The 26,445-nt window shown below is 42.3% G+C and overlaps 1 protein-coding gene and 1 non-coding gene across 2 annotated transcripts; both read right to left on the reverse strand.

The window, feature by feature from the left end:
• Positions 1-3,538: 3,538 nt before the first annotated feature.
• Positions 3,539-12,110, reverse strand: si:dkeyp-84f3.5 (C2H2-type zinc finger protein). Its single transcript, XR_011474889.1, has 2 exons — positions 11,942-12,110; positions 3,539-6,976 (listed from the first exon to the last, which is right to left on the reverse strand). It is a non-coding gene; the product is annotated as a C2H2-type zinc finger protein (transcript).
• Positions 12,111-15,424: 3,314 nt separating this feature from the next.
• On the reverse strand, positions 15,425-18,661 carry LOC111958953 (chemerin-like receptor 1). The gene is made up of 3 exons (XM_023980346.2): positions 18,494-18,661; positions 18,180-18,334; positions 15,425-17,219 (listed from the first exon to the last, which is right to left on the reverse strand). Exon 3 carries the CDS (start codon positions 17,204-17,206, stop codon positions 16,061-16,063), a length of 1,146 nt encoding a protein of 381 aa, XP_023836114.1. The 5' UTR covers positions 17,207-17,219; positions 18,180-18,334; positions 18,494-18,661; the 3' UTR covers positions 15,425-16,060.
• Positions 18,662-26,445: the final 7,784 nt, after the last annotated feature.

Genomic DNA, 26,445 nt, shown 5'->3' on the forward strand with positions numbered 1-26,445 from the left:
CCCTACACGTTCTATGGCTGCGCAGTACAGCGTCTGCGCACATCCTGCCGCGTGCATCAAGGCTTCTGTGTGATCGCTATGCGTGCAGGACGACGGCTGCTACTGCGGAGTGCCATGACTCCGTTCGCTCAAAAGCAAGCGACGTTTCTGCTGTCCTGTGTTGCTCTGCCCACTTGTGATGTTAAGAACCAATGTGTACTCCCACCTCAATTTCAGGAGCCCTTTAGGTTGGTCTACATTGCAGAACAACCAGCAGTCTACCTGCTTTAGGTCTGTCCTGGATTTCTTCTGCCTAGTTGCCACCATCTTGGTTGCAAGAATCAAGAAGGACTGGAGACAAAATGGTGGCTTTATTTTTTTTATGGGCTTCAGCAACGGCACCACTTTACATCATACCAGTGAAGTGAAATACCAAAATGACATGCCATGTCCTAGTAAGGACAGTATTTCAAGCATATAGTAGAATTTGTACAAAAAAAGAAAGGGAAACCACTCATGTCTTCTATGAGCAAGCCTGGGCCACATGTAAGTGCCTTACCATAGACCAGTTACTGCTATTCACTGTCTTTTGGGGTATGTTTAGTCCAAAACCAACTGCAAATCCATGATATTTAACCAATCAATAGGTTGGAATGGTGCTATTGATAAGATAAGTCTACATTAAGGGTTGAGAACATCATGGGTTGTCAAGGATCTGTACACACCACTCTTTAACCAACAACTAAGCTACCCCCTAATGTAAAGCATTCTTCTGTCAAATCAATCCAGTTAAGAACTATGTCTATTGGGTTTGGTAAATAAAACTAGACTCTTTTCCTAAGATACAAATTGAGGGCCAATATATGGCATAAACAATAGGAATTGTGTAATACAATATGTAACTCCAATTAAACTATAGCCAGTGGTATGACCTGAGATAGTTTGGACTGCATGGTTCTGCAAACCAATATGCCATTTACAGGTGATTTAAGAGGAAACAAATCTTGAGTCAATCTATCCTTAGAAGCTGGTTTGACAAGGCCACAAATTGGACATATTCATGAACAAGGCGGGATCTGTAAGAGGTTCAATGATGAATGTGTCTATTGGACAAATAACGCAAGGCAGGTAAAACGGGGGGAGCTGATGTGTTCAATGCAAGTAACAAATACATCATGAAGGACAATGACACAAATAAATGTAACATCAGTAAAAAAAATAGACAGGCCTACAAGCATACTGTCACTGTCATATGGATGAAACAGCTTGATTGAATTTGGGTACAGTAAGTTAAAGTGGGTGCATCCATGATGATCAGCATAGCTCCTTGAAATGAAGTGTGCTTTTGACTGATCATATGGAGAAAACCCAAGGCTTTCTTGACTCACTACCGATTATCGGTGTAAAGACAGGTCTCAAAGTTCATACAAGCTACCCAATGATTGTAGAAAAGTAAGTAAGGTTACTCAGCCTTGAGATCCGTACCCTTAAAACAAATGTCTCTGTAAGTCTCCCATTGGCGTTAATGAATGATTAAATTACGATTACGTGAAAGTCTAATTTGTGGATTTAGCACATGGGGGTGTGTGAAACTTACTCCTCAGCCTGAACTGTCCCCACTTGCGCCAGCGAATAGCTAGCTTTTTGCATGGCACCAACTGGTAAGACACTTCAGGAGGGCGGTCACGTGTGCTAGCAAGGAAGGTATCCTGGGTTTGAGCCTCGTGTGAGCCAAAAGTGGTACTCGCTAAGCAAGCAGCGTGACGTCCTTTATAGTGGTGCCGTGACCCAAATCTATAGTTGCACTGGGGTCACTATTGAGTAAGTTTGATGGGTGAGCGTAGCACATGGGCATGTGTGAACATTACTCTCAGCCTGAAGTGTCCCCACTTCTGCCAGCAAATAGCTAGTTTTTTTTTTTACAATCTTCCAACTGGTAAGACACTTCAGGAGGGCTAGTAAGTGTGCTAGTAAGGTAAAGGTCTGAGCCTCAGTGCAAGCTTAATCAGGAGAAATTGGTACTCACTTACACGTCCTTTACATAGACACTTATGTTGCCGATGTGGAATCGCTAGTTGGTGGTGAGCTAGTAGAGTCCATCATGCAAGTTTTGCGGTTGTTGTTTCCCTTGCTTTGCACAGGACATTCATTGCTTTTGGGAAGCAATGGGTAATGCTCCAGGACTTGATTTCATCCGGTATGTCAATGAGTCATGTGCACGGACCTTCGCGGCTGTGGAAACAATGGCCGTGTTCCTCTGCTCAGAATGGAATGGTTCCAAAAGTGCATACTCAGTCAACAGGGAACAAAACCAATAAATTGAGCTTGAATGCACTCACTTAAGCTGAGCACCCCCTGTTGACTGAGTATGCACCTTTGGAACCGTTCCATTTGGTCTAAAGTGTGAACTCCYCCTATCCAGCAAGCTAAATCGTGCGCACATTGTCCCAATCCCAAATCGACCCCTACGCACTTGTGAGGATTTGACAGATGTAAGGAATATGGCAATAGCTCCACTTGCTCACCGATGGGCTAGGTGGAAGTTTCACAATGTTGCGAACATCTGTCAAATCCCCAAAAGTGCATAGGAGGTAGGGTCTAGGGGTCGATTTTGGATTGGGCCATTGGATACTGTCTGATCCTCTACCTTTCTCACCAAAGTGTGCACTTGCTCATGCTCCCTCAAGGCATTGGATTAGTGTGAGCATTAGTTTCCATTGTATAGACGGCAGTGCCCACTTCTGGGAGAAGGCTCAGGAATTGGGAAGCAGCCCTAGGGAGACCTGCCAAGTGAAGGACAGGCACAATAGGAGTGACCAGTGCAAAGGACAGTGACGCTTGTCATAACCTTGTCCCCAGGCTATTGCGCACAGTGCATCTAAGCCTGGGATATGAACGGTTCAAAGTTGGCCTAAGAAGAGTGACTTAAGTAAAGTATTTGTCATCATTTAATTTGAGCAAATCACACGACTGCGAGGTTATGGGGAAGTGTTTGTGGAAGATGATTGGTTGGTAGATTAAGCAGATTGAACCAATCAATGCCTATACACTGGGAGTTTCTCCTGGTCTTTCTGTATTGGCTAACAAAGGCCAAGTTTGACTCGTTMATCCACCAGACTCTGAGCATTTGGGCAGAAGTTTCTGGAACAAGATCACACTCATAAAGAGGCAATTTTCCTTTTCCCCCCAGACACCTCTGTTCTTCTGGCTACATGATTCTGAACAAGTCTGATCTACTGAATTGCTTGTGTTCAACACAGATCCATTTAGAAGTCTGAACCCGCCATGATGTTTCTTTATAGTTGAAAAACTACATCCTATCTTATAATTGATATAAACCATCATCCTATGGATCCTAGACATGGTACTTCTATAATAACTTGTGTAGGATGAACATTCCAGTGTGTAGGCAACAAAGCACTAACAGAAAAATATTTTGCCTACCACGAGTTGGAAAGTCACAAAGATGACATTTCCACATGATCACATTCATCATTAGTTGAACACCATGACTGATGGGTCATTTAAAAAAGGTAAATCTTTGATTTCTAGGAAAAAATACATTTCTTTCAACTTTAATGGCACAAAAGTAACATTTAAAATCAGGACCAATGCATTTGTTTACGTTTGGTAGGCAATAAAGAAAGCAACAGTACGATTTGAAAAGGCTAATTTACATCACAATGCTACGTGTGGCTTGCATTGGAATCACTGGACTTTGTCGTGTCCTAAGGAAAAACATGATCATGTGTTAACAGATCCGTGGCCACCCAGAGGACTGGCAGCAGAAATCATCTAGAGCAGTGGTTCCCAATCTTTTTCGGTTACTGTACCACCAACTGAATTTTGCTCTGCCGAGACAACCCCTGAAGTGCCCCCTCATGTGCATTTTACAGTAGGCCTATGGTCTCATGAGTCTTCTCAAGTACCCCCTGTGGATAGGCTAAGTACTCCCAGAGGTCCTAGTACCCCTCATTGGGAACCACGGATCTAGATAACAGAACCATTTTGTGAATTGAGAGACATGACCACAATATAGTGAAAAGATGATACATGAGAAAGCCTTTCAAAATGATACCAACATTCCTGGTCTGGTAGTTTGGGAACATCTCACCTTGACAGGTTTTCTGATCTTGAGAAAGACACCATGGTTGTAAAGGCTTGGCAATTGCAAATAAATAATCTCTTAAATAGTTTTAAAGTGAAATCCCAATGGAAATGCACATGTAAAAAAATGTTTCTAATTACTCTACAAAATGGACAGTCATTGTTACCGCAGACCATCTTAACGGTTTGCATGGGTCCAAATCTATCTGCAAAAACGTTATTGCCACTTGGTCTTTAGCAAATTGTGCTCGACTACTAGCTTCAATAATGCTCTCAGAGCATATTAAGGCATTATTCCCACACCATGGCATTTCCAGGGGTAATTATAAGGGTTTAACTGAAGTAACCATAACAATCTGAAACATTGATACAAAACTTCTCAAATTCACATGATTGTAGAAATTACATAAAAAAATCTCAGTAATTCCCAGTTCTTCAGTCACCATCTCGATCTATGCAGTGCTACATCAATGTCATCCTACTCTGGTTCAGAATTAATGACCCACCCACCCCAAGAACCATACTGGTTGTAGTTCCTCAGTTCATTGTTACATTATTATWAATTTTTTTAAACACTTGTTAAACTGCTCCATCATCAAGGAAAGAATCCTAACTTGAGACGTGCACGTAACTCGGACTTTCGTAAATCATGAATTGAGGTCTGCATAACAGTGCAACAATATGCGGTATGTGCATCGATCTCAAGTTAGGGTTCGGACCTTCGAATATAAATACCATGCATCGTTTCCATTATCCAAGGTTATCGGACCCATGAGAACTCTGGTGCTTCAGAAACTTCTGCAAGGAGGAAAAAGTCTCTGTACACTCAGTGCATTCGTACAGCACCTCTGCTGGACCAATTTTTTCACCATTCCCACCCWTGACATCATCAATGTCCCCATGACCCACTAAGTCCTTTACATTGTCTTGGTCAGAGTCCAGGTCTGGATTGGAGTCAGCAGTGGGAGATGCCTGTCSTTCCATGTCCGTTTCCCCCCTTGACTGACTTGGGTGAATCTCAAGATGGCGCCCTAGAGCAGAAGAACTCCGGAAGCGACTTGGACAGTGAGGGCACTTAACCATTTCACTACCTGGTTCCCTTTTGTGGTACCGCAAATGCCGTTGGTACACACACAGCAGCCCAAACTTTTTCCCACATTCGTCACACTTGTAGTTCCTCCGTACCTTAGGAGCAGCGGACACTTCTCCAGTAGATGTGGTTTGCTGATCTTCACCATTGTCACTGTCCAATTCTGCAACAACACTGTCTAAAGACTTCTTGGGTTTTATTTCAGATGACGCATTCTGTTCCAACACATCAGAATTCAATTGGGAACCACCATCTGGTTTAGAATGCAATGCCAAGTACTTAAGACTTGGCTTCTTCTCTAATTCAGGTTTGTGATACATGGCTATATGCCTCCGGACATCACAGCGTTGTGGAAAATGTTTCCCACAGAGAACACAAGTGTGAAGAGTCCCCTTGTGGGATCTATTGTGCCGAGAKAGACTACTAGAGTGACTGAATACACGGTGGCAGTGCTTGCATGGATGTAATTTTGTCCCAGAGCCTTTTTTATAAAGTGGGGGCCTTCCTCCCTTCCTTGCAGGTGCTTTTGTTACGATGCACTCAATGCSAGTATACCTTRGCCYCRTTTTTACAACTCTTTGTGACTCTGAATCCTTATTTAACTTGTCAATTTCTTCRTGTGTTTGATGGGTAAGATGATGCTCCTTCAAGTCTGTTAACTGCTGGAAGCGATCTCCACACAAACCACAGCGGTATGGTCTGAAAGAGGATGGTGTTTTGGAATCAGATTTGCCATTGTGGGTCTTCACATCAACAGTTYCGTCACTGCTGTACTGTTTGGTCACATCGGTAGTAGGGGTGCCGCTGCTGTACCGTTTGGTCACATAGGTAGGGGTGCTGTCACTGTACTCTATGGTATGTGATAGCTCATCTTTCTGAGACTGTTGCTCGATTTTAGATGAAGAGTTCACAGATAATGGTTTGTCTTTGGAATGACTGAGTAAGTGGCTCTGCAAGTCGGAGAGCCAGAAAAAACACAGATTACACTTCTTACAGTGATATGTTTTCTGTATTYTGTTCTCTTCACCATTGTCTGACTTCCCCATTTGTTTGAGCCCCAGCGATCCATGCCGCTCTTTTTGATGAGCATACAGGGTCTCTTGTTTCAGAAAGCGTTTTCCACACTGACCACAGCAGTAAAATATTTCATGGGCATGTTCTTGGAGATGTTCCCTTAGCCACTCTTTATCTGTGAAGATCTTGCAACACAAGGTGCACTTATAACCTTGCTCTAAATTCCGATACTGTTGATGGTGTTGTAAACTCAGCTGGTTGTTAAACGATTTTCCACATGTTTCGCATTGGTACTGTTTTAGAGGAGAGACACTGCGGCACTGGGAGTGAGATACTGTGTTAACACGTAGATCAGTTTTTGCTGGCTTAGTTGTAAGTACAATGGTCTTTGAATTCTGATAAGGTGAAGGAGTTGAAGATGGCTGTTTGACAGAAGAAGGGTTGTTTGATGGTCCAGATCTGTCAACCACTATGAAAGTTCCATTTTCATGGAGAGCATACTCACGGGGAACTTGAAACCCATTGGGTAAACTGTCAAGGGAAAATGAATCTGTTCGTTCATGAGTTCTGAGTCGTTCATGAACAGTAATGTGTTTAACCAAGTCAAGGTAGCGCCTGAAGCCATCCCCACATTCTGTGCAGATGAAGGCATCAACATCTGGTTCAGCGGAGCTTACGTAATCCATTAGGGTGTGTTCAATGATCAAAGTTAAATGTTAAACATGGTTAGTTCCATTCTTCATGAGCACCTTGTTTTGTAGAACTCTTCCTTTGTCTGGTCAACAACTGAAAGAGAAAAAATAAGTTACTACTTTACCAAACATATGGGGGGTAGGTGCTGGTCCTGACTAACTATAACAGTTTTATTACAACACCATGAGTAGGAACAAAAATGATTGGATGCTACAAATTTCCAAGCCTCTCCTGCGCTGCAAAGCCTCTCCTGCGCTGCAAAGCCTCTCCTGCGCTGCAAAGCCTCTCCTGCGCTGCAAAGCCTCTCCTGCGCTGCANGCGCTGCAAAGCCTCTCCTGCGCTGCAAAGCCTCTCCTGCGCTGCAAAGCCTCTCCTGCGCTGCAAAGCCTCTCCTGCGCTGCAAAGCCTCTCCTATATCGGCTTTCAATTCTGTTAAAAAGGCTGACACCTTTTGAAACAAAGGAATTCAGTCTCATTCAAATTAGATGAAGACAATTGACACCTGTATTGTCCGGATACTAGCTCCTATTATCAAAACGGCCTAAAAAGAGCAGCCAAACAGTTACCTTGATCGAAACCATACTTTGCTTCTAATACCCTCAGGTCAACCATTTTGAGAAGCTTTTGCCACACCCAGTAAGGATTGATGAGTGATCAAGTTTTATGTGACAGTACCTATCAAACACATTTCAGAGATTGGTAGGAAATGGACATGCTAATGATTAAAATTATGCTCCTTTTTAACCCAGTCCGATGCAAAACACGAAAGTCCACTTTTTGTAGTAAAAAATGTCATCCAACGGGTTTCCCCATGACAAAAGTGAATAGTACGCGCACCCTCAAAATCTTCTAAGCATTTAGACTTGTGCTTTACAGCGCCTTCAAGGCGGCTTTACAGTGAGGTATACGGGACACTTATGGCGTACACAGAGTAAAAAACATTCAGCAGGTCCATGACAACATTCGTGTCCCTTGAGTGTGGCAAATGTGCGCATTCATTTTGGCTGCATGTCACGTCACTTCTATCGTTCACTTCCCGAGATATTTCCAGATATCTCTCACACTACATAGCTAGCAGCTTGGTGCCTGGCTGTTTTTTACAAAAATATATATGTTACATTGTTAAAGTTCCAAAAATGGCCTAGCTAAACTATTAGTGGAGCACAGCAACATGCGGTTTCCAGACATTAGGCTACGTTAAAATTGCTGGCCTTTATTGCATACGAGTACAATCATTTAACATCAACCTTAGCTTAGTACCCACTCTAGGAATAATGCAGATCATATTTTTACAGATGGAAGACGTTAGCAATGACAGATTACCAATGCATATACAGTAGCTACTCTGAGGAAAATGCAGCTTCCCATAGGCCTATTTGTGTCTGAGACATATCCAAATTAGCTAACCAACTAAATTTCGTAAAAATCACTTGACAAAAGTGAGGAGAACCATGGAGTACGTTTACATGCACACTAATAATTAGGGCTGTGACGATACCACTACTGCAATATTTTTTCCATGGCAAAAATTAAGACACGAAGCAGACCAAAATCTTTGGTCCTTTAAAAACCTGATGTATGTGAAATATTGTGTGCTATAGCTTGGGAAATAAATAAATGTGACTCAATGACAACATAATCATGCTTGTTTCCAACATTAGGGCTGATTTCCTAAAGAAATTAAATATGCTTCGTGTTTGTTTCCTTGCCACGTTACTAATGAGTTTTGCGATACTGGTATCGTCCCGGAACTACTAATAACTTAATATTAAACTGATTATGGCAATACTCAGAGTTTTGCATTAGTCATGTAAACACTTTCCTCTGATTATCTTAAATCAGTGTAAGGTCCTAAGCAAAGTAAGCATAAACCGTTAAAACACCTAGTTCTTCATAGAATTTGACTTATTTTTGCATTTTATTATTTATCCTGAAGAGGGAGATCTTTACATAGGCTTATAGCTATAACTTAGTGCATTACAGCAAGAATGGACAATATCACCCAACGCAACTAAACCTGTCAGAGAGGAGAGTGAACTACTGTGAACTAATTGTTACTGCGTCTATGGTGAGTGCTTAATAGATAGGAGCTTGCCAGCTCAGTAAAGTGCCAAAAATGCACACCGGCCATATACTGTTACTTGAAGTGCCATGGAAGGGTGTTGGGTATCGTGACAAACAATGGATGTAAAGCAAGTGCCGTTCTGAGAACGTTAAACTCAGTAACCTCACAGACCTTTAGTGAAGCCCATGAAAACTGGTGTGTTATACAGTGCATTCGGAAAGTATTCAGACCTTCACTTTTTCAAAATGTTGTTACATTACAGCCTTATTCGAACATTTTACATTACTTTTCCCCCCTCAATCTACACACAAAACCCCCTAAATACAAAGCAAAAACAAGTTCAGAAATGTTGGCAAATAATAAACTGAAATAAACTGAAATATCACATTTACATAAGTATTCAGATCCTTTACTCAGTACTTTGTTGAAGCACCTTTGGCAGCGATTACAGCCTCGAGTCTTCTTGGGTATGATGCCTCAAGCTTGGCACACCGGTATTTGGGGATTTTTGCCTCAATCCTGACTAGTCTCCCAGTCCCTGCCGCTGAAAAACATTCCCAAAACATGATGCTGCCACCACCACCATGCTTCACCGTAAGGATGGTGCCAGGTTTCCTCCAGACGTGACGCTGGCATTCAGGACAAAGAGTTCAATCTTGGTTTCATCTGACCAGAGAATCTTGTTTCTCATGGTCAGAGTCCTTTAGGTGCCTTTATGCAAACTCCAAGCGGGCTGTCATGTGCCTTTTACTGAAGAGTGGCTTCCGTCTGGCCACACTACAATGAAGGCCTGATTGGTGGAGTGCTGCAGAGATGAGAGAACCTTCCAGAAAGACAACCATCTCCAAGAGGAACTGGAGCTCTCTCAGAGTGACCATCGGGTTCTTGACCACCTCCAAACAAGTTGTAGAAACATCAAGGATGATCAATGGAAACAGGATGCACCTGAGCTCAATTTTGAGTCTCATAGTAAAGGGTCTGAATATTTATGTAAGGTATCTGTTTTGAATTTTTTATAAATGTGCAAACATTTCTAAAAACCTGTTTTCGCTTTGTCATTATGGGGTATTGTGTGTAGATTTATATTTCATTTTTATCCATTTTAGAATAAGGCTGTAACGTAACAAAATATGGAAAAGGGAAGGGGTCTGGATACTTTCCGAATGCACTGTATTTAATCTTTGCGAAGGGTGTTCCTCAAGCTCTGTCATTCAAATGTTTTCATAGGTACAAACTATATAGCTACGACGCGCTAATTTTTAACATGCTAAGTTTTAATGTATGGGTTGACACTTGTCAGAGACTGGTTCATATTCACGTTTCGCCACCCCCATGACGAGTGCTAGCCAGCTAACTAGCTGTGTGAGAGTACTTGACACCGTTCACTGAGGATTAGTGCCACCTGGTATCCTTGGGACATCCCTACGCTAAATCCTACCCATAACCCCTGACCTAACTCGAATCGTATCTGCTTATCTTAATCGGCGTACTGTCAAAATCGAAGTAAGCATGCACCAAATAAAACACCTGTTTTTCTGAGCAATCTTTCGATTTATTAGGACATATAAACAGCTTAAAATCAGCTTTCCAGCTGTGTATTTGATCCGAATCAAATAGGCTTTGCAAAAATGAACACTGTCACGGTGCTAGGACGTTTATTTTTATTAGCAATTTTCTGCATTTATTTAAGTCCCATCAGGTAACCTGATTTCAAATATGTCCATGTAAACAGGATTTGAGAAATGTATTGTTTTAAAACAAACTAATTATGTTAATCTGACTATCCACAATAATCGTATTGTGTGCACGTAACCGTGCTCATTTAAGTTGTTCCTTTCAATTGACAACTACCAGAATTTAGTGTCTACAGCCCTACAATCGATGAAAACATAGCTAAATACCAAAACATGGAAAACTTGTCCTGTCCGTTGTTTTCCAACTGGCTAGCATGATGCAGCTCAGTCTTCAGAGGCACATTTTTTGCTGCAATCTCTGCAGTTTATCCTCCTTTCCCTTGAATAAACATCCCCCCCAAAAAAATAGTTTTGCCTTTCTGGTGCTCCTAAAGGCTGTGGTGCTTACATTAAGTGTTCTTTTCAACAACAAAAACATTTGAAATCAGATTTCTGAGGTACCTTTGTAGAGCTGTTTTAAGCACAATCCATACAGAATGTTTTAGATTTTTTTATTCCAGCTATAATAAAAATGTTGGCAGATATATTGGTTATCGTAAACATTTCCAAACTAAAAGCAGATCCAAACATCTCATATCGGTCAGGTTCTACCAAATAGCTAAATTTACAGTTCATGAGAACTTTTGTACAGTTATGAAAAATAAGSCAGTAACAGTTAAACGCTGATCATTTTCAAAAACATGTAATTTAGCTACCTAAATCAGCTAGCTAGCTATCATACTCAAAAATACACCAGAAGTGTCCATTTTGAATAAATTGGCTGGCTAGCTAGCTAACGTAGCTACATGAACAGTATTCTTATCTAAACATGGTTAGCTAGCTAGCTAGCTAGCTTTCACAACCCTGTATGCCCAGATATATTTTTGTATATATATAATAAGTTCACTAGATACCCTTATGACAGTCTGGCCAATGGCCACAGTCAGTTAACTATTCTCTGCATGTGTAGAGCCAAAGTTAAAGCATCGTGACAGCTGTCTTGATACCAACAAAATGTCAGGCTGTTGCTTGCCTCCAACCCTTCAAAAGTTATTAGAGAGATTAGAGAAGAAAAAAAAAATGTATTTAAACGAAATGCGGACATGTGTGTGAAATGCATTGTATCTGGCTTGTAAGGAGACCACCGGGTGACAGCAGCAAGATAGRTAGCTAGCTAAATTCTTCGCTTTTGTTTGCGCAATGATGCCACAGCTACAACTACGTTAACTAGCGTAGATTGCGCGAGGCCTATCTGACCGTTCATAAAGCTAGCAAGGTTAGGTACCACTTGTATCGGATCGAACTCTGGAATGTACTTACCACATTTCTAAAGTCTGATTAGGTTAGACTTTCTCTGCCCACTCTTTATATCGCTCCACTTATGTTACATTGTGAATCGTGTTGTATCCATCCGGTTCCCCGCTAGTTAGCCCCATTTTTTCTACATAGTAATTAAAAGAATCAGGGGAGGAGAAAGGGGCGGAGATCATCGGCTATTCTTTTTCTTCTTCTTCTTCTTTGGTATTATGGCGGTCCGCAAACAAATATTATAGGTGAATGCCGCCACCTACTGTATTGGCTGTGTATCATCCTTCTATTCTGAAGTATGAATGTATTACCTTTGTGAAAAATTGCCCTACCAACTAACCCTGCACTCATTAAAACCTCACCACTATTCCACTACATTGGCCCTATCTGATCCTACATGGGGGCCAGCAGCCTGGGAGGAGAGGACACTATCGTTCAAAACATCTGTGACTCTTCTGCAGTAAAATCTTGTACACCCAAGTGCTTCTCAGTAGCTGCCACCAGAACATCTATCCTCTGTAATTTACATTCCATTCCTGCAGTACAATTCACAACCATGGCCATGAATGCCAAAATAATCTACCTTATTGAAGCACATGTAATTTCTATCACTCTCTATTGGCCTCAGCCTACTCACAGGTATCCATCTTCCTCTATTACTCTCTTCGCAGCCTCAGCATACAACACCTGCACTACTCTGATGCTGGCAATCTCAAACTGCCTTTCTCTCACCGGGCACCTCTGATCTCCAGCACCATTGGTACCTCTACAGTTTACACACAAAACTTTTTCCACCGATACTACAGATTCCTTTGTCTCATGTCCTCCTGCACACTTCGCACATCGAGGAATCTCCCTCCTACACACTGCTGCCACATGACCATAAGCTTGACACCTAAAACACCGTAATGGATTTAGGACAAAAGCTAACACGGGATAACTGACACATCCTAACTCTGCATCAAAACTCAGAAGTACAGACAGTGTCTTCTTTGTTTCACCACGTTCTCCACCGGGTCTGTGTTGCACCAAACAAATCTTCAACTTCAGTTGATCCACTTAACACTTAACGCCACTCCAGTTATCACTCCTTTTAATGGCGCCCTGCTCCGGAGACGAAAACAAGTTACAGTTCTTGTACCCAGTCGTGTGGTGCGGATCGCACGCTCCCTCTGGAAGGCAGAAACGCAAAAATCTGCACGATTCCACTTTGAGTCACTTAAACCGACCCAACATTCCCCAACCTCTTTACCACCCAACCTGACACCACATGTGGATCTGCCAGAAGGCAAGGATCCATTCTCTCCAAAAATATCACTCCCACTGGGCCAGAACCTTCTTTGTCATAATCACGATGAGGATCAAACTCTACGTTCTTCACCGCACCTGCCACCTCAGTTAATTCATCCTCACACTGGTCAGATTCAATTTCCTTCTGTAGCTCCTCCAAAAGTTCTGTGTGATCCACCTTTCCATGTTCATTCAAAACATGTTCCACTTTTCTCCTTTTTTGCCTGTCCTCCATATTCTCCTTCTTCAGATCTTATAGATGGCTTGTGCATGCCCCCATTCCATATTTACTTATAATACACTACTGTATATATACACAAGTCTGTGGACACCCCTTGAAATGAGTAGATTCTGCTATTTCAGCCACACCCGTTGCTGACAAGTGTATTAAATCGAGCACACAGTCATGCAACCTCAATAGACAAACATTGGCAGTAGAATGGCCTTAGTGACTTTCAACATGGCACCATCATAGTATGCCACCTTTCCAACAAGTCAGTTTGTCAAATTTCTGCCCCTGTTAACTGTAAGTGCTGTTATTGTGAAGTTGAAACGTCTAGGAGCAACAACGGCTTAGCCGCGAAGTGGTAGGCCAAACAAGCTCACAGAACGGGACTGCTGAGTGCTGAAGCGTGTAACGTGTAAAAAACGTCTGTCCTCAGTTAAAACACTCACTACAGACTTCTAAACTGCCTCTGGAAGCAACATCAGCACAAGAACTGTTTGTCGGGAGCTTCATTAAATGTGTTTCCATGGCCGACAATCTGCACACAAGCCTAATATCACCATGCGCAATGCCAAGCGTCGGCTGGAGTTGTGTAAAGCTCACCACCATTGGACTCTGGAGCAGTGGAAACGCGTTCTCTGGAGTGATGAATAACGCTTCATCATCTGGCAGTCCAACGGACAAATCTGGGCTGCCAGGAGAACGCTACCTGCCCGAATACATAGTGCCATCTGTAAAGTTTGGTGGCGGAGAAATAGTGGTCTGGGGCTGTTTTTCATGGTTCGGGCTGGGCCCCTTAGTTCCAGTGAAGAGACATCTTAATGCTACAGCATACAAAGACATTTTAGATGATTCTGTGCTTCCAACTTTGTGGCAACAGTTTGGGGAAGGCCCTTTCCTGTTTCAGCATAACAATACCCCCGTGCACAAAGCAAGGTCCATACAGAAATGGTTTGTCGAGATCGGTGTGGAAGAACAAAGACTGACCGGCACAGAGCCCTAACCTTAACCCCTTCGAACACCTTTGGGATGATTTGGAAGCCAGGCCTAATCCCCAACATCAGTGCCCAATTTAACTAATGCTCTTGTGGCTGAAAGGAAAAAGTCCCTGCAGCAATGTTTCAACATCTAGTGGAAAGCCTTCCTAGATTAGTGGAGGCTGTTATAGCAGCAAACAGCAAAGGGGGGACCAACTCCATAAAAATGCCCATGATTTTGGAATGAGATGTTCGACGAGCAGGTGTCCACATACTTTTGTAGTGTATGTTCCACTTTTCTAAATGTTTTCCTGTCCGCCATCTTACCCCCACCTCATGGCCACTCCATAAGATATTATTTTTACAGTCAGTCTGGTAGACTCGTACACTGTGGCTGGGCTGACCACCATTCGTGTTACATTGTGGCCAAAATATCAGTTATAGCCTTCACCCTACTGAAGCAGAAATATAGCTAGGTTGACTGAAGTTATAAAAACAGGCTACCTTGAAGGACACCATTATATTTTGCCTGTAGCAAGTTCAACTTCTACAAATGTGAAAGTATTAAAGAGTTGATAAAGTCAAGTTAAATTCAGTTATGATTAAGGTATTGATGATGGTGATGATCATCATGAAAACATTTACTGTTCTAAAGCTGCAAATGCATGAAGTTCAATTGGCCTAGAAATATTTGGGGYAAAAAGGTTTAAACACAGTTGAAATGAGAGGGAATCAAATTGTTAATTGCTTCCTCCCTCATTGATCTAATACCATTGGACAGGTCAAAGCACTACAGTATGAATTGATATACAATCTGTAAATTAAACATTTCAGGAATAATCCCAAATAGATAGGGAGGGATTTTTGGCACAAGGCAATTAGGATTTATTTTCTAAATTACGTTTCCATTTATTCTAACTGTGACAGCTTTGCTGCCACCATGTGGCAGAGACAGTTATGTCGTCAGGAGATTTCTGGAAAATAGAAATTAATAAGTAGTCATCTATTCAAACATTTAATAACATCATACATAAAAAGGTATACAAATACAAACATACATCAAAGTATTAAGGAAAAACATTCCTTCAATAATAAACTATACAAGTTCAAACCAAAGATAGTCACCTTGTTAAATATTAGCCTAATTTTTTACAAAAACAAGCATGTACAAAAAGTGGCTTTGAACGAAAAGACAGACAATTTATATATTCAGCTTGAACAATGACATGTGTGTATCATACAAATTATTCAGATCTTATCCAGTATTTTATTAACATTCTCATTAGTGACTGTATTGCTCATACAAAAACAGTGCTGAAATGTGTCCACAGACCCCATCATTTTCTGAGTCACAAAAGATTATTGAAATCAAACTTGTTGATTTGAATTCAGTCCTGGAGATTTACCTTGTTAAAACTGAGTACATGCTCAGCGTTCAAATTCTTAAATCCTGCCTTAAACTTTCCCTTAAACTAAGTCTCGAGATGTTTGAAAACATTATTGAATTACCTTGATGACAAGGTCCTTCTAATGTTTGTATTTTCTTTGCTTTAAAGGATGTCAATCATGTTATCATAAAGCCAAAGTCAAATTTCCAGATTGTGTGGTCAATAACGTTTCTCATTATAATATAAGACCCTATACCTCAGCATCAGAATAGGACTTCTCCTTGCTACGGCTTGTGAGTCCAGAGTTTGTGTAGGTGTGGTTGGACCTTGACACTTCCTCAGTGAAGGCACTCTCCAGAACCGTCAGAATGGACTTGCGCAGCTTATCCTTGAAGTCCTGGCCCATGAACACGTACAGCAGGGGGTTCAGACAGCTGTTGAGGAAGGCCAGGCTGGTGGCTATGGGGACCCCGATGGTGGTGACGTGGTCTAACGTGTAGCTGAACTCAGCGGCCGCGTTGTTCACCATCTCGATCAGGGCCATGATGTGGTAGGGGGCCCAGCACAGGAAGAAAGCTGTGATGACGGCGGCGATGATCTTGAATGGCCGCCCGGAGTGGCTGGCCAGGTTGCGGTTCCTCTTGAGCCGGTGGATGATGATGGCGTAGCAAGTGACGATGATGGCGAAGGGCACCACGAAGCCCAGCAGGAAGCGGGTGACGATCATGGCCTGATGGCGGAACACTCGCAGCTCTGCCACCTCCTTTGTGTCATAGTCATCGGAGAAAGCAAAGTTGTTGAAGCAGTTGACGATTTCTTCGTTCTTGTAGGACGCCCCGATGTCCCGGAAGACAAAGTAGGGGGAGCTGAGGACCAGGGCCCACAGCCAGACACCCAGACTGATACAGGACGCCTTGCGTATGTTCCGATGGTTCTGGGCCCAGACAGGACGCACCACGGACACACACCTGTCCACGCTGATGACCACCAGGATGTAGACGCTGGCGAACATGTTGAGGAAGCTGATCGTGGAGTTGAGCTTGCACATGAACTTGCCGAAGGGCCAGTGAAAGTCCATGGCCGTGTAGGTCACGCTCAGAGGCAGGAACGCTGTGAAAAGGAAGTCGGCCACAGCCAGGTTGAGGAACCACACCGTGTTGACCGTCTTCTTCATCTTAAATCCCGTCACCCAGATGACAAGTCCATTTCCCAGAACCCCCAGCACGAAGGCCAGGCAGTAGACGATGAGGGACATGATGTTGAGGGACTGCCGGAGCTCTGCGTGCTCGTCAGGGTAGTCCTCATAGTCGTCTGTCGAGTTGCCTGGCGATGAGTCGTTGTGAGACAGCTCTGTCCAGATCTCAGGATACAAAGGAGTTGTGGTTAAGGCCATCATTGTGTTTGAGAACCTGAGAGGGTAAAGAAAAAAAATAATATTTTCAGAGAAGATGACAGTTTGATAATATGCAGTAAATGAATTATGCGCAAAGTTGCCTAATCTGCATAAACCATTTAATATTTAGTATGTTGTTAGGATAAATTACCTTCACCACTCTTCAGGCATGCTGCCTTACAATTGATTCCCCCCACTACTTGCTGTTCTTATTTACATCCCCTAGAGTTCACTGACACTTCAAATGTGCTGCGAATGCATGAATTTAACAAAAAATGTGTTGTACAATAATGTGAAATTCTTAATTAAGGTATATCTCCTTAACTTGCCCTCACACGCCACAAAGATAGAACATTTTGGTATCCAAGATCATTATAAAACTGGAGAATGTGCACTCTATAATTCGTTTTTTGGTGGGAGTAATTAAGGAAAAGGATTTGTTCAGAGTTTCACAGTACAGTAGCCTATCTTCTATACTATGGAATAGAACTGTGGAATGAGGAATGAAGGTTTTTCATATAGAATGAAAAATAATGTAATTCAGTTGATATTTCTCATCTAGTTGGATTATGAGTAATATGCCTATAAAATGCACTGCTTAAGTTACCTATTTATCCTGTACGAGTCATTGATTTAGTATTGCTTATTCAAATTTGTTAGGAATGATGGATTCATTCAGTTATTTTTTTTAAATTATAGTTCATACCGTTATTATAGCATTTCTTTCCAATGATTTGTTATTAATAAGTTAATGTTACCCTCAACTGGTATATCATGACCATAAGACATAAGCTACACATACAAATGATATGAATCTAACTGTTGCTCTGATAGGCTATTTATTTGCAAAGTTTTTAAAACGGATGGTACAGATTTTTTTATTTTTTTTATTCGTTCATCAACTGTTGACGTAGAAGCCTACAAATACCAATTTAATATGATTACTCCAATGAATGGTGAAAAATGTTAGACATACCTTGAATAACGTGTATATTCCAATCAGAACAGGCGAACGGAGTTGTCTCTTCAGCTTGAAGGACGTTGTCTGGCACTAAACCGCTACACTGCTGTAGTCAGGAGCGCAGACGGTGTAGTATCTTGAAGTGTGACGTCAGTTCTTCATATGTTCAGCTGGAAGACACAGTTGTAGGAGGCACTTCACATGAGATGCTTTTCGAATGAAAATATCCACATTCTGTGCAAGAAACACAATTCAACACGTAACAAATATACATTTTTACACAATGTTTGTTGGCTAAGTGTTTGTGTGCAGAGCAACGCATTACTTACCCACAATGACAACATTAATTGAAATGTTATGACACAGGCATCAAGCTATATAGCCTAAAATTAGAATAATTATGAATCAATGGAATTGCTACTGAGCAGCAACAGTGGTGTCCACGCTTAAAAACCGTGCGTACCATTTTCTCATTATGGAGAAGGCTAGTGGCGCTATACGACAGTCATCACCGCCACAACTTGTATGACATTCATGATGACTCGTCAAGGTTGATAGATGCCGCGTTCACATTCTATTCGGGAACCAGGAAACTCGGAAAAGTCTGATTCGTTGAACACTGCACGTGTATAACTACAACTATATAGCAAGTCGTACGTTTCAACGTGTCCTAGTTCCGACTAGCACATGAACGCAGCACAAAAGCAAAGAACGTCTGCTTTTCCCTGTGGTGGAGGATAGGTAGCAAAATGTGGTTTGGAATCTGTAACCAGAGAAAGTTCTGCCATTTCCTTTGAGGGTCTTCATATAGCTAAGTGACTATGCTGCAATATTTTCTCATTAACTACAATCTATCCACTTATTATGGTTGAAAGCCAAATGGGTGTTCCTATGGGTACATTGAAACTTGAATAGCCTATTGGGAGTATCCATAGATTTGTTGGTGATTTTAAGCATAGTTTGTAGAGATGTTTTAGGTTGCAATTAGTCCTATCAACAATATATACTGAGTATACCAAACATTAGGAACACCTTCCTAATATTGAGTTGCATCAATTCTTCGGGGCATGGACTCTACAAGGTGTAAAAGCGTTCCACAGGGATGCTGGCCCATGTTGACTCCGATGCTTCCCACAGTTGTCAAGGTGGCTGGATGTCCTTTGGGTGGTGGACCATTCTTGATACACAGGAAACTGTTGAACGTGAAAAACCCAGTAGCGTTGCAGTTCTTGACACAAACCAGTGCGTCTGGCACCTACTACCATACCCCATTCAAAAGTACTTACATATTTTGTCTTGTCCATTCATCCTCTGAATGGCACATATACACAATCCGTGTCTCAATTGTTTCAAGGCTTAAAATATATATTTTTTACCTGTCTCCTTCCCTTCATCTACACTGATTGAAGTGGATTTAACAAGTGGCATCAATAAGGGATCATAGCTTTCACCTGAATTCACCTGGTCGGTCTAKGTCATGGAAAGAGCAGGTGTTCTTAATGTTTTGTACACTCAGTGTAGCTCTATGTGAGTGAATTAGCCCATGTCTGTTGCTGACTGGCCAGGTGTCCAGGAATAATGTCATGCATCTTGATGCATAAGCCTGTTACCATTTATGTGGTTTTGTATGGCAATGACAACAGTATTTAGAATAGATGGCTAAAGCCCTACAGACCTTGAGCCAGACTACCTAGAAAAGGCCACCAACTCCTAAACCCATCGCTGAAAAGGGTGGCTGTGGCTTGCATGACTGTAATGTGTTTCACTCTTTGTGGGGTGAGCTCATGTTTGCTTGAGGTTCAGTGTAATAACTCTGTTGACTGTTTGAATCAACATCTGGACATATACATGTGTTTATGTCCCTCTCTGCACTGCCGAGCATGTGACAAGCAACTCACAGCATCTGTCAGTAATTTGGTGTGCCCTCAAATGGCAGGTTACTCCTTCCATTGCTGTGTCCACTGAGTCCTGAGCTGGACATTATGGGCATTTTAGAAATAAACCATACGCTCTGGTGACAGACAGCCTGTTGTCTGGATCCATCACAACATAGCCATACTTTATGTAGTCTTTGTTTTTAATGTGTATATTTGCTAAATATATAGTGCTACATTCAGGCACAATTACCAAGAAACTCTAGTATCAAGTTGACCCCATTCTCAGCATTTACTCAGTAACTGTCAAGGGCCTGTTTTACATCCTTCTATAGAATCTATTGTGTCACATACAATAATACGGATGTGTGATATAAAATATGCGACTAAGAGTTTATGCAAACAAAGGTCACTTTCTTATAAGGAACTTCCCTCTTATCGTTACTTGGATTTTGAACACCCAGACTTACGTACGTCACACACAGCTTCTTTTATCTCAGTTGCTTGGTGAGATGAGTGAATTACACAAGTGCACTAAGTTACATTTCAATATCAAGTTACAATAGAAAATGTATTTTATGACCTTGTCTGCCCTGTGTGATAAAATCCTAATATCTAGGCCAGCTGCGAATGCGTAATTTTGTCATTCACCTTTTCCTGATTAGTGTGGACTTTGGTGTTTTATAACGTTTGCAGAATATTGCTTCCGCTGAACTTGACACTTTCTTTAGCAGTTTCGCATATTGGATGTCTGCTCTTAAACACATTGTAAAAGAATGTCCAAAAGTGATCTAACAGCAGCCATTCATTGACAGGAACCTTCATAACTACTACTTCTATGGTCAAATTTGTTTTCATTGACCATCACAGCATATTACACTTACTTACATCCTGAAGAAAGATGGCGCCGTATTGGATGGCCGCTGTTTTGCAACCTCCGACCCAACTTAGCTTTGATTATTTTGTTGTTTATTTTTACTTTATTTTCAACAAATGTATCCTCTATTACTTCTTACAACCGACAATGACTTTGAACGTCAGATCGGCAGTTACTTACCCCAATTCCGGCTTCAACTTCAACTCACCTGCCCTGGGCACTCTGTAATTCCGACCCAATTTGAGCTACCCAAGAGGAAATGTCAGCATTACAAAGGCAAGGGGGGTGGGATATGCTACCAACGGGACCCTCGAAACTGCAACATTCTTTGCTTTTCCGAAACATGGCTCTCGGACAAGATACCCTCCATGGCTATCCAACTCGATGGATTCTCCATTCACCGGGCGGACAGGATAGTGGAGTCGGGTAAATTGAGAGGGGAGGGGTTTGCCTCTACATCAACTGGTGTGCTAACTCCAGCGCGGTGGAAGTGTCGACCCACTGTTCACCCGTCTTGGAATACCTTCGAGGGAGTTTTCAGCTGTTATCGTGACTGTTTTGTACATTCCACCTCAGGACAAGAAAAATAGCAAACTGGCCCTTAACAAACTGCACAAGGCTATAAACAAGCAAGAACCTACAACCAGAGGCTGCTTTTCTGTTTACCGGCGATTTTAATTCCACGTCACTAAAACACGTGATGCCCAACTTCTGTCAACACGTCTCCAACACCACTAGGGGCGATAATGACCACTGCTATTCTACTCACAAGCAAGCATACAAAGCCCTCCCTCTTCCACCATAAGCCAAATCAGACCATGATTACGTACTCCTGCTTCCTGTTTACAAGCAGAAACTCAACAGGAAGTACCCGTGACTTTTTCCGTTGAGAAATGGTCACCAGAATCAAAGATTATGCTACAGGACTGCTTTYTTATCACTGGTTGTAATATGTTTGGAGACTCCGACAATAATATTGACGAGCTAACCACCTCAAAAGCACTGGATTAACACAAGGTTGGCAATAAACTAAATACAGCGCTATCGTAGACAACCCTGAGTCTACGGCCGAGGACAGGAATAAGTACAAGAATTCCGGCGATGACCTCCGCAGAGTCATAAAACCACAACAAAGGAATAAGGTGGAATCATATTGCACAGTCTCTGACACCCACGTGTGGCAGGGGCTACAGTCCATTATGGATTACAAAGGAAGAACCAACCGTGATCTGCCCAACGATTCCTCTCTACCAGACACTCAATGCATTTGACAACATCGTGCAGGGTGTGAGGGCCGTCACCAACCCAGAGGATTGGGTGATCGCTCTGGGAGGCCGACGCAAGAAAGGTCTTTAATCAGGTCAACACCCGCAAGGCCCAACGGTATTCCAGGGCGCATTCTCAGAGCATGCGCAGAACAGCTGGCAGGCATGTTCACAGTAATTTTCATCCTCTCCTTGTCTCAGTCTGTAATCCCCACATGTTTTAAGATGACTACCATCATTCCTGTCCCCAAGAACTCTAAGGCTTCATGCCACAAGGACTACCGCCCTGTAGCACTCACTTCTGTAATCATGAAGTGCTTTGAGAGGCTGGCACACATTAACGCCATCATCCCAGACACTCTAGACCCACTCCAATTTGCATACTGCCCCAACAGATCCATAGATGATGCAATCTCAATTGCTCTCCACACTGCCCTCACCCACCTAGATAAGAGGAATACCTATGTGAGAATGCTGTTCACTGACTACAGTACAGTGTTCAACACCATTGTCCCCTCCAAGCTTGTCACCAAGCTTGGGACACTGAGTTAGGACTCTGAGCACGCACATTTTGTTACGTTACAGCCTTATTCTAAAATTGATAAAATAAATTGTCCTCATCAATCTACATACAGTACACAGTGCATGTCAGAGAAAAAACCAAGCCATGAGTTTGAAGGAATTGTCCATAGAGCTCCGAGACAGGATTGTGATGAGGCACAGATCTGGGGAAGGGTACCAAAACATTTCTGCAGCATTGAAGGTCCCCAAGAACACAGTGGCCTCCATCATTCTTAAATGGAAGAAGTTTTGAACCACCAAGACTCTTCCTAGAGCTGGCCTCCCGGCCAAACTGAACAATCAGGGTAGAAGGGCATTGGTCAGGGAGGTGACCAAGAACCCAATGGTCACTCTGACAGAGTGGTCACTGACAGCCTGAATGCCAAGCGTCACATCTGGAGGAAACCTGGCACCATCCCTACGGTGAAGCATGATGGTGGCAGCATCATGCTGTGGGGATGTTTTTCAGTGGCAGGGACTGAGAGACTGTCAGGATCGAGTGAAAAGATGAACGGAGCAAATTATAGAGAGATCTTTGATGAAGAGCATTCTGGACCTCAGACTGGGGCGAAGGTTCACCTTTCAAGAGAACAACGTCCCTAAGAACACACCCAAGACAACACAGGAGTGAATGAAATCTCTGAATGTCCTTGAGTGACCCAACCAGAGCCCGGACTTGAACCTGATCAAACATCTCTGGAGAGACCGGAAAATAGCTGTGCAGCAACGCTCCCCATCCAACATGACAGAGCTTGAGAGGATCTGCAGTGAAGAATGGGAGAAACTCCCCAAATACAGGTGTACCAAGCTTGTAGCGTCATACCCAAGAAGACTCGAGGCTGTAATCACAGCCAAAGGTGCTTCAACAAAGTAAAGAGTCTGAATACTTATGTAAATGTGACATTTCAGTTTATTAAACGTTTTTTTTATAGATTTGCAAACATTTCTAGAAACCTCTTTTTGCTTTGTCATTATGGGGTATTGTGATGTGGATTGATGAGGGCAAAAAAATGATTTAATCAATTTTAAAATAAGGCTGTAATGTAACAAGTGTGGAAAAAGTCAAGGGATCTGAATACTTTCCGAATGCACTGTACATTTATACTGACTCTACACACACGCACACTCACTCACATATAAGCTGCTGCTACTCTGTTTCTTATATCCTGTTGCCTAGTCACCTTACCTGTCACGAACATCGTTGTAAGGATTGTCGGACCAAAGTGCAGCGTGGTATGGGTTCAACATATTTATTTAGTGAACCGGCACTTAAAAAACAACAATAAAGCACAAACGAAATGTGCCGCTACTGACGTGCACACAGGCAACTAACCAAAAACAAGATCCCACAAATCCAGTGGGGAAATGGCTTCCTAAATATGATCCCCAATCAGAGACAACYATAAACAGCTGCCTCTGATTGGGAACCATACCAGGCCAACATAGAAAATATTAACCTAGATAGGAACACCCCCCCCCTAGTCACACCCCGACCTAACCAAAAGAGAGAATAACAAGGCTCTCTATGGTCAGGGCGTGACATTACCCATATACATACCTCCATCATTCCAGTGTCCCTGCACAACAGCATGGTATTGGAACTGAACCTGTATATAGTATGCTTATTTTCTTACTTATTGTGTTCTTCATATTTCTTCTTATTTCTTGTGTTTTTTCTAGTATTAAATTGTTATTGATTATTGCATTGTTGGATTTTGAGTTTGCAAGAAAGGCATTTCACTGTAAAAAAAAAACTTGAAACTTGATTAATGTTAATGTTTAAGCCTTTACATCTGACTCGCCATTTTTAGGTTTGAACATTACAGTGCAGAACAGCACCATTTTTATTTAATTTAATTTATATTTAACCTTTATTTAACCAGGTAGGCTAGTTGAGAACAAGTTCTCATTTGCAACTGCGACCTGGCCAAGATAAAGCAAAGCAGTTCGACACATACAACAACACAGAGTTACACATGGAATAAACAAACATACAATCAATAATACAGTAGAAAGAATCTATAAACAGCATGTGCAAATGAGGTAGGATAAGAGAGGTAAGGCAATAAATAGGTCATGGTGGTGAAGTAATTACAATATAGCAATTAAACACTGGAATGATAGAATGTGCAGAAGATGAATGTGCAAGAAGAGATACTGGGGTGCAAAGGAGCAAGATAAATAAATACAGTACGGGGATGAGGTAGATTGGATGGGCTATTTACAGATGAGCTATGTACAGGTGCAGTGATCTGTGAGCTGCTCTGACAGCTGGTGCTTAAAGCTAGTGAGGCAGGTAAGAGTCTCCAGCTTTAGTGATTTTTGCAGTTCGTTCCAGTCATTGGCAGCAGAGAACTGGAAGGAGAGGCGGCCAAAGGAAGAATTGTCTTTTGGGGTGACCAGTGAGAAATACCTGCTGGAGTGCGTGCTACGGGTGGGTGCTGCTATGGTGACCAGTGAGCTGAGATAAGGCAGGGCTTTACCTAGCAGAGACTTGTAGATGACCTGGAGCCAGTGGGTTTGGCGACGAGTATGAAGCGAGGGCCAGCCAACGAGATCATACAGGTCGCAGTGGTGGGTAGTATATGGGGCTTTGGTGACAAAACAGATGGCACTGTAATAGACTGCATCAAATTTGTTGAGTAGAGGGTTGGAGGCTATTTTGTAAATGACATCGTCGAAGTCGAGGATCGGTAGGATGGTCAGTTTTACGAGGGTATTTGTTTCCTAGTTTCAGTGCAGTGGGCAGATGGGAGGAGGTGCTCTTATTCTCCTTGGACTTTACAGTGTCCCAGAATGAAACACACACAAGCTTACAGTAAATCAAAGATCACTTCCTCATTGAGAATTAAGGCTAACCTTGACATGAACCCTAACTATTTGCATGCACATTATTTCTGAGGAAAGACACAATTCTTTGACATAAAGTATACTGACATACTGTAGATAAGATGAGATAAAATAAGAAATACTTTATTAATCCCTGAGGGAAAACTGAGACATGTCCACTGCGTTCATCCAATCTGTATGGATATCTTGTGTAAATGGATCTATTTGTGCTGGACAAGAGGGTTAAATTCAGCTGGTCATTCTCTAAATATTTTGAGCTCTCTCTTTCACAACCGCTTAGAATGATGAGACCAGAAACCAAACGTTTTTTGTCTTAAAACAACAGAAATGGGGTGAATCACACTTAAGATTTATCAGTGCACACATCCATAGACCCACCCACACATAACCCAGACCAGGCCAGGGAGGGGAGATCAGCCCTGAAGTACTGTGTGTAGCTTACATGTGTCCTCCTCCGCTCAACAAACCACCTGAACTAAACCGTAGGGGAGAGGAACATGGGAATATAATAATCAGTCCAAGCTGTAGAGATGGAGGTGGGTGAGTGCTGACTGCTGACATTACAGATTCCGCCTCCGTCTCTTCTTCCCAAGGAACTGTGAGCCGAGCCCTGCCACAAACACACACAGTCCAAACGGGAGGAAGTACAGAACTTTGGATCAACATCCAATTCGGCTCGTTTCCTCCCACTTGTTCCCCCTCACCGTTCATTATACACCCACACCACACAGACAAGCATACATCTGTGGGGGAGGGCGGTTGTGAATTTTGGCCGATGCTTTGTGGACCTTTCTCCATCTCCACTGAAAGTTGTCCAAAGTGTTTAAACAAGTGCTGGCAGACAGTATGATGTT

Source organism: Salvelinus sp. IW2-2015, linkage group LG35 (genome assembly GCF_002910315.2).
Source record: "Salvelinus sp. IW2-2015 linkage group LG35, ASM291031v2, whole genome shotgun sequence".
Lineage (NCBI taxonomy): Eukaryota > Metazoa > Chordata > Actinopteri > Salmoniformes > Salmonidae > Salvelinus > Salvelinus sp. IW2-2015.